Below are 18202 nucleotides of genomic sequence, written 5' to 3' on the forward strand. Positions count from 1 at the left end.
CCAGTTTAACATTCAAGGTATTCATTTTTTAAAGAAAACTGCTTTGGGGTATGTGTTTTGCAAACTTCAAAACAGCCTCCATTAAAAAAAAAAAAAAAAATCCAGAGAGTCTTCTGAATGATCCTACAGAGTCAGTAACTGCATATTTCAACGGCATTGTAATTCACTTAGACAATTCTCGTTTGCATTTCTGGCATTTTTGACCCCAMTTTTAAAGCATGAAAGAATGGCTACAGCTTTTAAATAAACAGATCTAGATACATGACCCCCTTTTAGAAGAAGTCTTACTGGGAGCAGAAAGATGTTTGATCTAGAAGGCTGGAGAAGTAATAAATAATGGTAACAGGAAACTGTCTAAGCAAAGTTTGATTAAAGATAATGAGAGGCATTTGTTCACTTTTTTTAATGTCTGTTTTTCTTTACACTTTAAACATACAAGAGTGCTGTTCATTCCATTCAGAACCATTACTCAGACTTCAACAAAGGGTCAATAACATTCATTCCACATGTTCCAGGCAAAAAATTATCAAGCCAAAAAAGAAAAATAAAGATAAATAGTAAGAGCTAAGGGGAGAGAGAAAATACATATGTAGCTAAGTTAGACAGCCATTATTACACATTATTTGAAGTTTTAAGGAAACTACACATTGCAAAATTCTATAGCTGCATAATACTCTCACTTTTTTCCTGTTACTCATGCTCTTTTTTCCCCCCGMCGGCTCTTGCTACAACACATCTTCTGCATGTGGATCTAGACAACGAGACAGACGGCAGCTTTCCCAGAGAACCACAATGAAGACAAGGGAACCACCTGCATATATCACTTTTATCATCCTGCTGATGATACTAGATACTAATGGAGCTCTATATCAGAACTTTCTGTTCAAATATGTCTTGATGCACTGCTCCATAAAATAAATAAATAAAAATAAATAAATCTTGACAGACATGTTTTATACTTATCAACTCTCCCAGCAAAATAAGGGCATTAGTTCGTCTTTGGTTATGTATGTACTGTGAAACTGTACCATCATATTTAAACGTGCAAGTGAATTTATTACTTGTGCAACATCTTTACTCAACTGAACTACACAGTTTGACAACAGTTTAAGAGACTCCCAAAACTCCCTGGATATTCAACGTGTAAAATTTGTCAAAAAGGGTATTTTAGGCTGTAATGCTGAACTCATTAGATATGATACAGAAGTTTATTTGCTTATTTTGGAACTAAGAGATTACAATTGTGTTCAACAAGCAAGATAGAAGAATACAACAAATGTTTTGGAGACCCATAATAAGGATCTACAGTTCTAGAGTTACTCATTATCATAATATCTTCCTCCTCTCCCCCAGCCTCATGTCCTTCAAGAGGCAAAAGGCCACGTTATTTGGTAGAGTAACTTAAGGAAAGCACCAACAAAATGAATTGTTTTTCCTAAACGATATATCCACGTAGCCTATTTTAAATATGTGATGGAATCTGATTTTTAAAAAGGGAAGAAGAAAAAGAGTTAGTAAAAGATCTCATCTCAGTGAACATACACACATCACAGAATTTCACAGTCTCCCTCCCATTATATCCTAATCTTTACACACTTTTAGCTGCATATCATCATAATTTTGAGGTAAAAATTCCATACTAGAAGTCTCAAATAGAAACCAAACATTTACGAAACTGCAAACACTGTAGCAGACAAGTTCAAAAAGGCTATTCCAAACAGAAGGTGCAGCTTTTTGCTCTATGTTTTACATTTCCTGGATTTGGGTCACAGCTGTAATATTCATCTACAAATGTATCTTCAAGCTAAAGGATAATATTAAGAATATTACGTCAAATCTAAATTTATGAAAAGAAACCATACTAGTGATTAAAATAGATTTTTTACAATATTAAAAAAAATCAAAATTATTACTACCCTACAGATGTCAATGCTGAAGTCAAAGCAAATTCATTAATTTCATCTGGCTAAACCTGAGAAAAATGAGCGTGTGCTCAATTCAAAGGAAAAAAAAAGTTTGCTTTTAACTAAAACCTTTATTTAGTTTCCTGTGGAAAAGGATATCAACACGATTAATAATCTCTGATCTCCCTGAAGCAAAGAAAAACTATACAATTCTGGTGCATGGCTATTTGTTAGCAGGATTAAATCCTCTATTGCATGTAACACTTCTGTGTTGATGAGAAGTAAGATGCAGCTGTCCAGAGCTACCAGGAAGAACATCAGACTTTATTAGTCCATTGCAAAATACAAACATTATTCGCTACACAAAGCAAATTGGTAGGCTGAATAAAAATATTACGGTACGACTTTMTCTTGGCAATAAATTCAAAATATTTAAATAAAAGGTGTTTTTGAAAACTTTGCAATAAGCTAGTCTTCACCCTAAAGAAATATCTATTCATGGGAAATCAGTTTTCCCATTGATGACAAAACTGTTATAAATAAATAGATGATAGGGAAGAAAGATTTTACTGCTTCAGAAGTAACTGGATAAAATTAGCTCAAAGGTCACACAGATCCAAAGCAATCCACCTTCCTTTGTAGGCAAAGGTGTTTTCTGGGTCTGTCTAGTTACTGCAGTTGTGTTTTAATGGGAGACGCCGCTCACTGTTCGTTTTCAGACTTCTGCTTCTGCTCTAAGATTCTGTTCCTTGTCCTTCACTCATAAAAAGCATCGTTTTTCAAAACATATTTTAACTACTGTATTTAAAAATCCCAGCTTAGTATCACAGTTGAATATGAGAGTCATGTTAACCATGATTACTTATGATTAATCCTAGAGTGGTGTTTGGAATATGTATTCTGGTAAGTAACCATAAAGATAACAACTAGCTATCTCTGTTTGGCCTCTGTCTTAAGAATGGATTTATTTAGTAGTAGTGCACTATAACTAGCGTGTTTCGCTTGCTTCAAATGCAATCCTTTTTCCTATGAAGCACAGACACAGCTCAGCTATTAACAAAGAGTTCTCCTATTTCCCCATCAGTGAAAAAACTTGAGGAAAACACGCGGGCGTCTTTACCGCACGGCTTGCAGATGAGCTGCGCTAGTGCTACCCAGAGGCAGGAGCAGCAGCAGTGTGAAACAGGCACCCGCATTCAGCTTTATTTCAAGACAACCGAACCACCCAACTGAAGAACTGTTCGCTACCTGTTACAGAGCAAAGACGGAGGAATCAGACGTGCCCCAGCGCTTCAGTCTCATCTTAGCAGACAGAAGACGGCAGTATATTTGTTATTCTCCAGAAACTCTCTGCAGCTTTAGAGAATCTAAAACCACGCCAAGTTTCAGCCAGTGATTGTCCATGGTGTGGACAAGAAGGAACTGAACTGCATCACTCTACCCAATATCAGACTCAGGTATTTTGATACCCTATAGCTTCCAGTGGTACTATACCAGCGCTAGAAGAACAGAAAAAGTAGTGCCATCRTCCTCCATTTGCAGCAGATTTATGCTTGCACCTCATCTGTTAGGTTTCATCGGACACCGCACAGACGTCAAACGTGGACTTCACACACCATCTAGTAGGTCCACTGAATATAAAGCACCAAAGAAAAACATAAATTAAGGGTTAGTTCTTCAAAATGGATGCTCCACTTAGAAAGAAAACAAAGAGCTTCACAGTGAATGTCACACAAATATTGTTTCTTTTTGTTTATTTTAATGCATGGGGCATAAATAAATATTGAAATGTTACTAAAAAGTAACTCACTAGCCTTTGCTCTAAATATAAATATTTTCCTACCACTTATTTAAAGTGCAGGCTCTGGACATTTTTGTCACTGTTTCTGGCACAGAAAAGAGCATGGCGGGGGAAGGGGGGAAGGAAGCAGCGCGGGAGAGGAGATGGAGAATAAAAAACAAAAGTGGCATTTCCCAGTTTGAGCCTAATCTTTTCAAGGCTAACTGTAACCCTAATTCTTTCTTTCCCATCCCCCGAGACCAACCCCAATACTCTTCAAATATTTTTTACAGTGACTTGATGTAAATGGAAAGAGGGGGAAAAAAAGGAAGAAAAAAGAGAGAAGCTAAAAGCTTGTCTAGTTTTTACAACTAGAYAGGAGTAATATAAAACGCAACCTCTCCTAAGGATGTAAGGGAAGCAGGATCTGGCTACAAAGTACAGCTGTGGCACACACAGCATCGCTGATGCGAGATCCCTGCAGCTGACAAGTTTCACTGCCAAAAAGCAAGTTTGGGGAGAGGGTGGGGAAGGAGGGTTACGGTGTTGCACCATTTGTATATCCCAAAGAGAAGCGCCACAAATAATATTGCTCGTAAAACATCATACAAAATTCTACTACTACCAAAAAAAGAAAAAAAAGAGAGAGAGAGAAAAGGCTTTATCGCGACCGCAACAAATGGCATTCTGGCGAGAGCCTCCTCTTTCTCCGCATCTCCCACACTCCCGGGCAGTCCGACAGCAGCGCAAGGAGGGGGCTCTGCGCGAGCCTTTCAGCAGGCCGCCCGGGAATGAGGCAGATTTTCAAAGGGCTTTTCAAGCCTCAATCAAAAAGACCGCGTTCAAGAAACCTCTGGTATGGCAAACCGGAGTGCTTTAATAAAACAAAGGGCTCTTTTATATGAGGGATCTATTAGCTTAATGACTGCACAGGCCAAAAGCAGGGGCGATTCCACAGTGTGCTGGTACGCCTTCTAGTGCRGACCTTAATCGATTATGTTGCGTGCCATAAAACAGGAGGAAAAAAAACATGCCATCAGCTTCCGAAACTAGCCTTGAAGGCCTGCAGAGTCTCCTGCTTACATTAGAAATTTTGGATAACAGGGTAAGTACAGGAGGATCAATAGCTTTGAAAAAACTCCAGTGCAGTCTTGTCAGTCCCCCACACAATTTTGAGAAAGAAAATCTCTTACTTATACAGGGGTTCGTCTGCAATGACAGATTAAAAACAAACAAACAAACAAAAAAACCCCACTTATAACCAGCTGCTAGATAGGATATCACCTAAGTACAGCTACTTTGTTTATACAAACATTTGCAAACATCCTCTAAACATTGAAGGGACAACAGATTGGATAGTTTAAGTAAAGAAAAGATCTTAAATTTAAACAAATACAGAGCCAGCCATGGAGCCAGTAATCCTGCTGGGATTACTTGCATAACCCCATTTATGGCAACAACCCCAAGTATTTTCCATCCGCGCTACAAATCAAAGAAGTTGTCTCCTATCAAAAAAATCACATAAAGAATGTCAGAGGAGTTTTTCTTGAAACACAGTCAATTTAGCTTAAAATAACTGCATTATCTTGTAAATCAGATATTTTGTTTCTTGAATACGAACAAGGGAGAAAAAACACACAACTTTAAGGAACAGTGCACTTCTTTCTCTTATCTGGGGTACGTCCCACCACCRAGCAGCAACAGTTTCCCATTTCCAACACAGCAGTGCCTATTACTCAATCGCGCAGAAATCGCACACAGAACGTAACCCAACAGGWAAGGAAAGGCTTCTGGTTTTCATGGGCATTTTAGCTGCGAGTTTCTGCACCCTTCATCTTTGGAATGTACTTGAATGCCACATTCAACTTATCACAGGATGAACAGGATCCCAGAAATATGAATAGCTCACATAGTGGTGGATACTTGATATTCGCTCCAGGGAACAAGGTTAAACTGTTCTTCRCTACTTATTGTTAAGTTCTCCTGCAGTAGAAAGATCCCCAACAGAGGCTTYACTGTGCAATGTTCAATATAGAGGAGTACGGAGATGGTCCCAGCAACTAAGACTTAAAGAAGAAACCTGTGACAGGGAGAGTATTACCTTGCCAAAGACACGTACTTCTGTGTACAGTGATCAGACATAATGCTCGATTCAGCAGTCCTTACTGATAAATCAAAATAATGAGAGGCAGATAGATTTAGAAAGAGGACTCTCTCTATATATACATGCACACATAAAAGAATGTGTGTGTGTATACATATATATTTTTCTTTTTGCAAATACATATATCCACATATAGCATTAAAAGAATTACCATTGCCATTTTTAGAACACACACACAGAGTTGAAGTGCCATAAAATAAATAATTTTTAAATAACCCATGCTTAATCTTCATTGCAAGCGTGACAGAAGATATATGTGAAATGCAATGACCTCCTCTTAAAACAAGATGTTCAGGGAGTAACAATTGGGCTATACTAAAACACTGGTCCTCCAGTAACATGCATAATGGTAGCTTTTCTGCCACAGCTCTCCTGTCAGCTCAGAACTAACGACAGCTTTCTGCCAGTACTAACATCTTGGTTTACAAACAGAAATTACATTGGTTTAAATGCAGGTGTCGTGTTACACTAACTTATTTACAGTAGCCCTATCAACCTGACCATCAATTTTAAGCTACAGGGAGAAAGCTCAGCTGAAGGAAGTCAGGTTTAATGGCAACATTAACAAAAAATAATAATTGTAAATAATAAATGTAAAGGGTGTTGTTCTGTTTGGGTTTTTACACATAGCTTTACTATACCTTATTGACTAATTTAAATAAAACAGCAAACACCAAGGAATACCTGTTTGTTAACAAAGTCTTATAAAAAGTAAGGTTACTGAACTTGGATACGTCACCTGAAAGCACAGTTTCTGAACATGATAAATGTATTTTTGATAGCTGCAACCTCCTGCAAAGTTTCAGAGAAGAAACAGACTTCATTTCAGTCTATCCAGGTCACCATGTATTCTGTCCACTTAAAGTGACCGAGAACAAGAGAACCCTGCAAATGCAAAAATACTTGTTTTCCTCTTCCAATCTAAAAATAAAGTCTATGTGCAAGGAAAGCCACAACCTACCAGCCCTAAATATCCCAAGATGATATAAAATAAAGGAAGAATTAGGAAAATTTTAATCTGAAAAGTCAGCTAAATGCAGACAGATTTCAAAAAAAAAAAAATCCAAAACAAACACTTTCACTTGTGTTCTGACACATTTAAAATAATTACTAATTTACTGTTTCATAAATGACCTAAACTGTACTACCATCCAAAGAAAAGAGTCATGGGGTCTCAGAAGTTATGTCATTATGTCAATTTATGTAAATAAGAAGTTCAACATCGTAAAATGTGAATATGAAAAAGCTAAGTAAGTTTCTACAAACATGCCTACGTTTTCTAAGGGGGATGTATCAGTGGTGTGTACGTAAAGTATTCTGGTATACATTTTATTCTAATGCACCCTCTGTATTTAGAGGGGAGGTTTAATCGCAGCACTGGTGAGAAACTGGATCATCTGAGATCTGATCAGCCCGCTGGAGATGTCTCTCCTCRCTTACTATAAAGGAAACCTAGGATTACTAAAATCCATGCACACCTCAAGCAAGGGAAAAACAGCATTACCACTGAAAGGAACACAGTTGCACCGACCAGCCGCTTATTCTCGCTGCTGTGTGCTCTCTCCTCCTTGCAGCAGTACAACCATTCAGGCAGCTGTGTGGTGAAGAGATCAGGGAACACACCCAGTTCGAAACCCACCCAGGCTCACGAAGGTTTGTGCGACAATGAAGAGCGCAGGAGCTCAACGCTAGGGGCTGCAGAAGGACACCACCACCACTACTGACATGGAAACACTTAAGTGGCTCATGACATTTTAAAGACCCTCAGTTCAATCTCGGCGCTCTCTACATGCGAGACATTTCTAACGAAGCTCTGCTTCATCAGAAGCTTTTTCTGCAAGTCCATAAAAGCTCCTGTAGCTCATTAACTCCAACCTCCCAATGCCTGCTCTGCATTTCAAGTCCAAAGACCACCTCCAGCACAGTTTCCGACAGCCTCCCTTGAGTACTAACCACGCCGTGCAGAGAGGACAGCCAGCTGATGCAGCATTAACTATTTCGATCTGAAGAAAGAAGAAGTGAAAAACTAAGACAATACAGAAAAGTAATGACGAAGCACRATGAAGAACAGCAGCACTTCTCCTGACAGGGCTAGGCTCAGGAGCCCATCAACTTAGTGGACATGCACTTTTTACGCTTCAGCTTCCCACTACGAAAAAAAGTTACTACACTATTTCTTCTTCTTCTTCTTCCTCCAATCCAAGAACTCATGTGTCAGTACAGTAACGCACACCAGCAAATTCCCCTGCCAGGTTCACAGAAGAGCAGAGCAAGGATAAGTAAGACAAATACTCAGGCTGTCAATTAAATAACTTTTAGGAGTCAGCAAGGCACAGAAGGTTACTAAATAAAAAGTATTTTGCGATTTCATTCTTATCCAGATTTTTGAAGTGCAGGGTGTTTTTTATCATTTAACTCTAAAAATGTTTTGAACACATCCCAAGTCTTCTAACAGTTCTTTATCATTCAGACCTTCATATTGACATTTTTCATAAAGAATTACTATTTCAAATTTCAGTAAAGATGACCTAGGACACAATAGCTTCTTTATCTTTCTAATCCTTAGAAATACTATCATTGAGAAATATACATTATGCTGTGAAATCAGGAGAAAAATCRCAGAAAATATTTCATATACAAAATAGAGGCTTGAAGATACAGAAAGTTCAGTGTTAAGAATTCATGGTTCAAAAATTAAAACAAAAACTCAGCACATAATAATGTAAACCTGRCCTCCTTTAGCTGATCATTATTATGTTTTGTTAAAAAGAAATTTCGCTTACTTTTCAGTTTTCCTTCCTCAGCATGCAATTTTCTGWATAGATCAGAAGAATTTAGCCTTTTTCTTTTGTGATACTGTATTTCAGCTCATTGAAAGCAACAGTAATGACTATAAAGGCTCTTAACCTACATCAACCATGTTTAGAATTATTTGCAACACTACGCAAAACACAAAAAAGTGTACAACAAACCTAAAATAAATTGTGGGAAACAGATATTTTTCTATCACTAAGTTTATGAACACACTGACTTAGTCCTCAATTCACTATAAATTCAATCTGGCATACAAGGAGGGCAGATCAGAGGTGAGGGGAGAAATTGAGCCAGCCTTAACAAAACAGAGCTTTCTAAGCCCAGAAAGCTTTATAAAAGCCCCGAACAAACTTTTTTTTTCAGTTCCAAATGTAAGAATATAAACACATTGGCTTGGTTTTTTAATTCCCAAGTTTACTGCTCATGAACAGATAAACTGATAGCTAAATCTACTTCTTTATACACACTACAGGAACTCAAAAAAAAAAAAGAAATCACAAAACCTAAGGTTCATCTCTGAACACAAACTAGAAAGCCAGCTGTAATGAGAGGTCAAGATAAATAATCAACCATCAAACAGAAGCAGCCTTTAATCACACCCATGTAGTCTTGATTTGAACCGGTGAGGCAAAAAGCTTCCCACCTCATTACCAGGCCACAACACACAATTCCAAAATATAAGATTACATKGCATAGCATCTCTCCAAACACACAAAATGCACTCCAAACCTCTCAGGASATCACAAAGAAAATCTAAACAGATAATACCGAAGCATGAAGAACAGCAGGCTAATTTCCCAACTGCATGCAATATAAGCTTTTAAGGGGTGGGAAACAAAACTAAAAGCAAAAAGACAAAGCCAGGAAAGAATTATTTTGTACAATTTATTACGGCAGCAGAATTTAAAAAAAAAAAAGTTGGCATTGTATACTCTGCATTTAGAAAAAACTGAAGATGTCAGCAGCTTGTTTCAAGAAGGATAGTATTTAGTACAACAGTGTATACCAACATTTAGTTAAATTGTTTCCCAACCGAGTTTATTCTAGAAGCTTAAATAAGTTCGCCGCACTGACCTACTCCTTCTGCAAAGGAGGAATCATAGGAAAACTCTCAAATATAAAGAGCACAGTTTATAATCATAAGAATTTCTCATGATACTACACATTTTCCAGCAGCTAAACATCAATAACTGAAAAAAATTTTTTACAGATTAAACCAACTTTTTCCATGGTGTGACATTTAGGCAGGTTGCATATAGCCAYGATTTCTGTGACAAATTATCTTTAAATGTAAAATAAATCAAGATCAATGTAACTTACCTRCACTGTATACTGTTAACCACCCTTTAAGCACATGATCCCACTGTCCTACGGTGCACGCAATTTCACAGCACAATTTGAAATCTCCATTTGTCTTATTCACATTTACAAAAACAGACATTTATAAGGCATTACACAGAAATAAAAGCCTTAATAGAAACTGCCTCCGTTTTAACATGTTTACAGATTCTCTGCACTGCCCAAGCAGGGGAGAACTTTCCATGAAAGCCAGACTTTGCAACCCTATCAATATTCTCCTCTTGAGTGAACAGGATCCAAAAGCCCTACTTGCACACATGATAATAATTAAAAGCTATACATCAGCAGTAGTTCCCCTGCTCGCTTTCTGAAAATACACAACTGATCACTTCCTTAAAAATAAGCTTGTGTGTGTTTAAGTACCAAGATATTAGAGGTTTACTTATGCAAGTTGTTTTGATAAAAGAATGTGCCGTATGTGACAAACTCCTCAAATGACAAATGCAATGAAAGGAAAAAATGGCTTTTTAAGCTAATGAATAAGGCTGACAAAGAGACAAATAGATATGAATTGCCTGCGATTAGGACAGACATCAGAAAAGGGATTTAATCATTTTAGGACTAAGATACCAGAACAGTCTTTCACAAACTGTAGCGGAAATACATACTGMGTCAAATGTACCACAATAAAATAGTAACTAATGTAAACAAAGAAATAATGTAGTTTGCTTAGAACAGCAGTCTGAATTTATGAACCAAGAAGGTACCTTTTTAGTCTGACTTTCCTCCATGTTATATTACATTTTAATTTTGAATGGCACCAGCAGATGCACAAGTCTGGAATATCAGAATATAAGAAACCCTGACCACATTAACATATTTAGCTATTCTAGGTGCATGAAGCTTTTGTGATTAAGTTTACACATACAAAAGTATACAAATAAATATATCTGCATAAGATGATAAATACCTCATAGACTGAGGTATTTAGTGCAGAGCTGCCTAAACTTCAYAGAGCAAGCTCGTAGTTCGCGTTTCACTAAAGCAAACAGTAAACTAACAAGTCCAAAAGCAACTCAGTATAAAAACAGAATGTTCTCTAATTTATATTTTTTTAAAAGCAGATTTTTTCCATTGTGCCCGTGAAACCCATGGCTCAGCAAAGACTTGAGTATCAATGTCTAATACAGGAATGTGGTGTTCTTCCTGCAAACACAAGGCTGTACTTTGAGTAACATTATTATTAAGCACCACAAAAAACATTGCCCAAGTGTTATCTGTCATTTGAATAAGCCTCTACATTCTTTGTAATATAAAGCTAAACCCTCCAGTCTGGAATCATTTCAGATTCTCACCAAAATCAGTGGTATATTGCTCAAGTCATGACAACATTTGCTGTACTCAAACTAACAACATTTAAAAATCATCGCCGCAACACTTTAGTGAGTCACACAGACACAGCAACTATGATTCAAAAGCTAACAAGACTTGTAGATATTTGTTATGTTCAAGACTATCCATTAGGCAATGACAGCACAGGAGATGCTCTATAAAACACATGAAGATTAATACAGTAGYGTTTGAGAAGTCAGGATATTCAGGTACATGGAATAAATGACAACTTTTCAGGCAGTTATTCAAAATTGCAAATACTTTAAATGTCAGAAACTCAACAAATGGGAAATAACGTACRTGAATACTAAAATAGTTCCATTGACATTAAGCATGAAGCTTCAAGTTCAGAAAAATCTTTCAATCTTATTTTTTTGGTGCAGTTCTTTTTTGCTGCAATTAGCAAGTATTTCCTCCACCAATTTTCTTTCTTTTAGATGAAAAGAACAATCATTTTTCATTTAGTTTGACATGAAATTTAACCAACAATTTTCTTTAGTCACTTCCTCTCAGAAAATGAAATGGACTTATTTTACTGGCAAAAGATATAATTATCCTATGAACTAGATGCTCATTTTTTAAAAAGATTTAGTACAGTTGTGTTGAAACTAAACTACATTATAAATACAGTTGTTGTGCATCAGAAGTTATATTGTTATTTCTGCATGATGCAAGACTAAGTAATGCTGCTGTCAAGCAGAAGACTCACATTAAGCAAAACTTATGAAAGACGTTTATATACTCAAAACTGTTTTCTGAAAAGAGACTGTCTTAATCAAAAAACTTCTAGTGTCTTTCATCTTTTTTTTGTGAAAACAGATCTTAAAGTCACAGTATTCTRAAGCTCAAGATCTTTTCAACACATGCCAAAATTCCTTTGGGATCAGACCTCTATAGGGGAATTTAAGTAATATATTTATTTTTTTCTCCATAAAATGAAGTCCATTCATTTTCTATTGGATTTTTACCAACGATTTTAATTTAGTGGGCATTCGCATATTTTGGAGTCTTTAGCAAACCCAAGACRTTTTCCCCTCAGAGTTGCATGTTTTATTTAAATGGAAAAAAACAAACATCAACTTGTTTCAGAACTTACCTTCTTGAAAAAGATACAAGACTACCAACACAGAAGTATTACAGAGCATACATTCATCAAAATTTTGCAGGTAAAGAATAGCATCTGCCAAACCTGGCTTTATGTGGTTAGTTGTAAGGGACTGGAAAGATGAAACTCAGTGTTAACATTTTTGAGGAAGAAGAACCTTCCAAAACCCAATACAGAAGTACATTTCTTCTAAACTGAAAACTAAGGGTTTCTTTTTTAAGAGATTCTTGTTTTTGGTGCTGAATATTACAAGACATGGCACAATAAAAGAATCTACTCACTCATGACTGGAGACTTCTTTGCATATAATCCAAGACAGGTCGTGAAGCAAGGTGTCTTGTTGGAGAAGGTTTCTCAGAGGTATACATGTCCTGATGGTAATAGGATAAAAAAAATACATATATCATTTTTTCAACTTAAAAATAACTGATTTTTTTTAATATAAATTGTTTTTCCTATCAACTTTTCATCCTCCTTGTTAAAAAAAGGAATACAAGGATGTATTTGTTATGACTGAGGGACTTTACTGCTTACGGATATATTTTGAAGCTTAGCAACTCAAAACGTGTACTTTCTATCATCCATATTATAAAACTGCTTGCACAGACTAGTTCATAAAATGTAACTTTTCCCAAAGGGTAATAAACATTCTTTAAGAAAGGAAAAGTACAGGACTATAATAGGGATATCATAACTGAAAATAGGATCAGAGTAATACTTTCCTTCAGCAAGCTCAGCTAGCAAGAAGATGCAATAACACGATATTTCTTTGAAACACTATGACCACGAGCAAATTTACTAAATAAACATGGGTTGGCACTAACGGCCAAGACTTCCTCCCAGAAATAAAACCTGAAAAAGCTACAACTTCTGGTGAGTGTAAACTATCTATCTGACCTGTCAAACACACGACTGACATCAGAAAGAGATATCCAGGCAGGGCAGATGTGGATTCACTAACAATATGCCTGGCTTTCTCCAAAGCTAAATATACAGGACTTAATCTTCAACAACGATGGCACAGCAACTACGTTTTAGAACATTTATTATATAATCTCCATCCTGCTGCCATAAGCAAGTTTACACAAATCTGCGATAGTTGAATGAAAGTAACTTCACCTCATAGCCGAGATAATATACATAAAGCTGTAAATTTTTCTTCGAATACCTGCACAAAGACAGAGCTTCTGTAAAGGAAGAAATATAACGTGATTTATGCCCTCTTTTCATAGCCAATTAGAAGGTGCTGAACCCGGCCACCTGCGCTAGCCGAGCCAGATAATACCTTGCGCTGACCCAGATGTCAAGCCTCAACTCTCCTGATCTCCTARGGGCTTAAAAAGAAGACAAAGAAGCAAAGCAAGAGATCTAACTTTCTTTAAAGTGTGACTTAGCATAACATTTCCAGATTTACAGCACACACTGAAGCAGCAGAGGAACTAGCATAGCACTGCATTCGCAGCACAGCTCCCGAATCAACTGCAAAAGCAAAAAACAAAACAAAACAAAATCTAAAAGAAAACCTACAGTGATGCTACAGACTGTAGAGATTGAAAATTACAATGAACTTTTTTACATTGAAAGAGTAAGGTGGAGAAGAGGCTTAATAGGTGAAGAAAATGGTATTGTGCGGCAGAAATATGTATGCAAACATATTAAAAACCACAAGAACACAAAGCCGTTAGATTGTTGTTTTCCACTGACTGCACTTTTTGAATTGCGGGTCCTGTCAATTCTCTGTGAGTGGCTGCTAAATTAAACATTTAAGCACACACAGCCTAATCAAAAATGAAGAGTCTGGTTAAAACGTATCATTAGAACTACAGTCTTGTCGGTTTTCTTTTGATTACCAATGTCAAAATTAGCAAATGCAACTTCCACGATGTTTAATCATTTACTGGACTAATTACAGTTATTATGTTAGACCATGCAATGAGTCATACGGGCGGCACGCAGCTCCGGTCCAGACACTTTGGACTGCAGCGCCACGCTACCTTTAGGCCTCAGTCGCTCCACAAAGTTATACAGAGACAGCTGGAAGACTGAAGCCTCCTCCTCTGTCGCATTCTCCAAGGGTACAGCCTCTCCTTATTTTCATAAACACGAACTAACAGTACTTTGCCTCAGAGACATTACATGACACTTTGCTGTTTGTATGTTCAGGAAAATGCTGCTCATTAGGCAAAAACCAAGCATTGGTTTTGAAAACCACTTAACGCTAATAATAGCATAATTATCCATCATATCATTCATAAAATCTCGTCATGTAAAAGCAAGGAAATGAGTAGTGGAGAATATAGTAGCTATATACTACCTAAAACACGTTTAATATCAATGAAAAGTGAATGTTTCAGTACAGCATAGCAACCTGAACTTCGACTTTCACATATGAAATCTGTTTGTTATCTTGCTTTCTGTATGTAAATATTTTGTTTGGGTATTACTAATATCTGCTTACTAGTCAGTATATACTTCTGATAAAATTCAGGTTTTGTTCCTTGAAATAGTGCTGCATATGCAGATTATAATTTTTCCCTGTGTTCATAACTTTATCACTACATTTGCTGAAGGCTGTTTAATTGGACTCTTCAAAAGGGCGTACTTATTCCTCCATTAAAAAAAAGTTAAAGTTTCATATTGTATTTACAATTTGGAGCACAGCAATAGCAAGCAGTATCGGAAAACAAGGAAAGGTCAATATTGCCACATATCAGAAAGTCTGCGTTTACTGTTGCATTGCAATAGCGATGCTCTTCCTAAGGATGTGTGTTAGGAAACTAAATTGTTGGCATTAGCTGTCTTAACCAATGACCTGATTTATTTCAATGCTTGTACTCTTCTCTCCTACACACAAGCATTACCACATGTTATACAACAGAGGAAAGAAAGAATGTCACTTGTTGAGTGTCTTGCTGTACAAATATCATCTTGGAAAAACTGTCTTTTAATTCAAGACAGTAGCTGAAGCCCTTTACGCTTTCTCTTACAATTAACAAGGTTATAAAACACACACACACACACACACAGTTTACCCTTTTCTTTACTGAAGCACTAACCCTTCTATCCCATCCAGAATTTTCTTAGCAATAAGACACATTTACTAGCCCTCGGTGGTATTCAACTCATATAGCTGTGAAATGTTAAAGTTTGGTTTGAAAGGAGTATCTGAAGTGGGAGAAGCTCTTTACAAYTTCAAATTCAAGCACGCTGATAATACACCCAATTACATGTTTCCACACCTAGTGCCAGATCTCCTTTTTACCAAGTTTTCTGTCTAAAAGGAATATGAACCAGATTTGCAAGTAAATTACAGCTTATTATAATTCACTGCACTATGTTTCTATCCAGAGACAAAGAGATCCCTTGAAGTTGACAACTATTAAAGATTCAGGTCTATTCTGCCTGTACTTATTCTAGTTTCTGTTTAACTTCAATGCTAAGAAGTTAACACTAAGAATTTATGATCCCAGTCTCCAAGGATAAGGAATCACAGAAGCAGCATGCAACTGCACTGTTTTATGACACATACACACACACAAGACGACAAAATAGTCTAAACAGAGCCTGCTTGCACAAAGCAGTATTTTACTGTCATTTACTTTCTTCTTTAAACCAAAATGTTATTGCCCCTCAAAGGAAACAGATGCAGAGATTTCAGAAGCGTGCATTTTAAAGTTTTGCTGGCTGGCAAAACATTGAGTCCGGAATTATTGGTTTCTCCGCTATATAATCAGAGGGCAAAAGAACAGCTTGTTTAAAGGCTTATTTTACAGTGCAACCAAGCTGAATTAACTCTGAAGTTATAACCAGCAACAGCAGAAGTTACGAAGAAGCTAAACGAAGTCAACGAAGAGCACGGCTATTAAGAAGAACACAACAAAAGCTCCCAACGTACTGTCCAGCTTCCCAGTGGCCTAGCTCAGGACAGCGGAAACATAAAATTCACAACAAAATAAGGCTACTGCTGCTCAGGAACCTACACGGAGTCGCTGGCTGGCCACGGGCGAGGGAGCACAGGGAAGCACGGGTGAAACCGGCGCGGCGGCGCACCCTGCGCTTTGTTCACGGCAGGGTATTTGCACTACCAAGCGCTCAGCAAATTGCTTTTGGTTTCAGGCACCGCCGATTGGCCGCTCTGCTCGACACGCGCCCGCTCGGCGAAGTTGGAGTTTCGATCGTCCCCGAGCCGCTCCGCATTACAGAGCGCGCATCAGACTCGCTAACCGCACACGCCCCGTGCTTTAATCGAAACACTGGAGCCAGACCGGCCCCGCACAGGACAGGTTTGCTGTCCGCAGGGCGGATCGCCTCCCCCTGTAACTCCCCGCGGGAGCGCGGAACCGGCTACCCCAGCAGCCCGCTCCCCGGGCGCCTGCCCGCCCCGAGCGGAAAACCGCGCAGAGAAAGTTATTCCGAAGCACTTCGGGGCGAATGACCGGCACAGGAGAGCGGCATCCCCGGAGCCACCAAACGCGGCCACGGGCCCGCGCTGCGGGGCCGGGGGAGCCCAGGGGCCCGGGCAGCGCCGCGCACCTGCAGCGCGGCCGCAAGCGGAGCGGGCGGCGGGTACCGAGAGCGGCCAGCAGCGGGGCCCGGCGCCCCCAGACCTCCCCGCTCCCAGCGGCCTCCCGGGGGATCCGCGCCCCCCCCCGGCAGGCGGGTCGGGCCCAGCGGCCTCGGGCCACGCGCGACCCTCGGCCCCGACACCGCCACGGCCCTGCAGCCCCTCGCTGCGCCGCCGGGGAAGCGCCGCCTCCCCCCCCTCCTCCCGGGGGGCCCCTGCTGCCGGGGGCTCCCGGCCCCCGGGCTCTGCCCCACGGCGCCCAAACCTCGCGAAGGGACCCGGGGGCATCTCCGCCGCGGCCTCCCCCCGCCGAGCTCCCCACACGCTGCCCCTCCCCGGCAGCGATAGTAGGGTCCCTCCGGTCCCCCCACCCCCGTTTGGAATGGAACAGTCCGAAGCGCCCCAATACCCTCAAGGATCCGACTCCCGCCTCTTCCACCTCCCAGCCCCGCGGGTGGAGGTGCCCAGCCCCGCGCTCCCCCCTGGGGGAGGATGGTAGGACCCGCCTCCCCTCCGCTCTCTAGGAACAGGGCGCGCGTCCCACCCCGCCCGCCGCAGTGGGGAACCCCGGCGCGCCCCCCCCCCCGCCCCAGGAATGGAAGGGTCCGGCCGGCCACCCCGCCGCAACGAGCGGCGCCCACCCCGGGGAACGGGGGGTCACACAATGGCCGGCGCGCCCCTACCTTTGCTCGGCTTCCTCCTCCTCCCGGGGCCTCCGTCCGCCTCCTCCCCAGCGGCGCTTCCCTGCTTGCTGCCCCGGGACCAGCGGCCTCCAACCAGGAAGTGCCCTGGCGTGACACCGGCTGCCGCAGCTATGGAAACCCTCCCCGCCCCCTTCCCCTCCCCCTCCCCCGCCGGCCCCGGCCGCGGCCGCGGCCCGGCGCCGTCGCGCAGGGCTAACCCGCGCCCGCCGCCATCTTGGACTCACAACGAGGCGCGGGGGTGGCGGACCCCGCCGCCCCGGCCGCCCCAGCCGCCGCCATCTTGCGCCCGCAACGAGGCGCGGGAGCCCCGCGGAGGCGCCAGTGCCCGGCGGCGCGGGCAGGTGTCCCGGGGCCGAAGGGGGGAGGTTGAAATACAGCATTTTGGTTGACCGTCACAAGCTGATATTTGAAAATCGATAAAGTGGGCCAGGGTGAGTGCCCATCGCACCGCTCCTGGCATCACGCACGCCTCGAGG

General features: G+C 40.5%; 1 protein-coding gene across 1 annotated transcript in view; it reads right to left on the reverse strand.

Moving 5' to 3' along the window:
- Nucleotides 1-17799, reverse strand: part of USP6NL (USP6 N-terminal like) — a 119053-nt gene extending 101254 nt beyond the window's left edge. Inside the window, exons 1-2 of the mRNA XM_026091278.1 lie at nucleotides 17706-17799; nucleotides 12740-12829 (exon numbers count right to left, since the gene is read on the reverse strand). Coding sequence (XP_025947063.1) covers nucleotides 12740-12743 — 4 coding nt within the window. The 5' untranslated portion in view covers nucleotides 12744-12829; nucleotides 17706-17799. The remainder of the gene's footprint in view (nucleotides 1-12739; nucleotides 12830-17705) is intronic.
- Between the last annotated feature and the right edge of the window lie 403 nt (nucleotides 17800-18202).

The sequence above is a fragment of the Apteryx rowi genome, unplaced genomic scaffold, assembly GCF_003343035.1.
Source record: "Apteryx rowi isolate R43461 unplaced genomic scaffold, aptRow1 scaffold_9, whole genome shotgun sequence".
Lineage (NCBI taxonomy): Eukaryota > Metazoa > Chordata > Aves > Apterygiformes > Apterygidae > Apteryx > Apteryx rowi.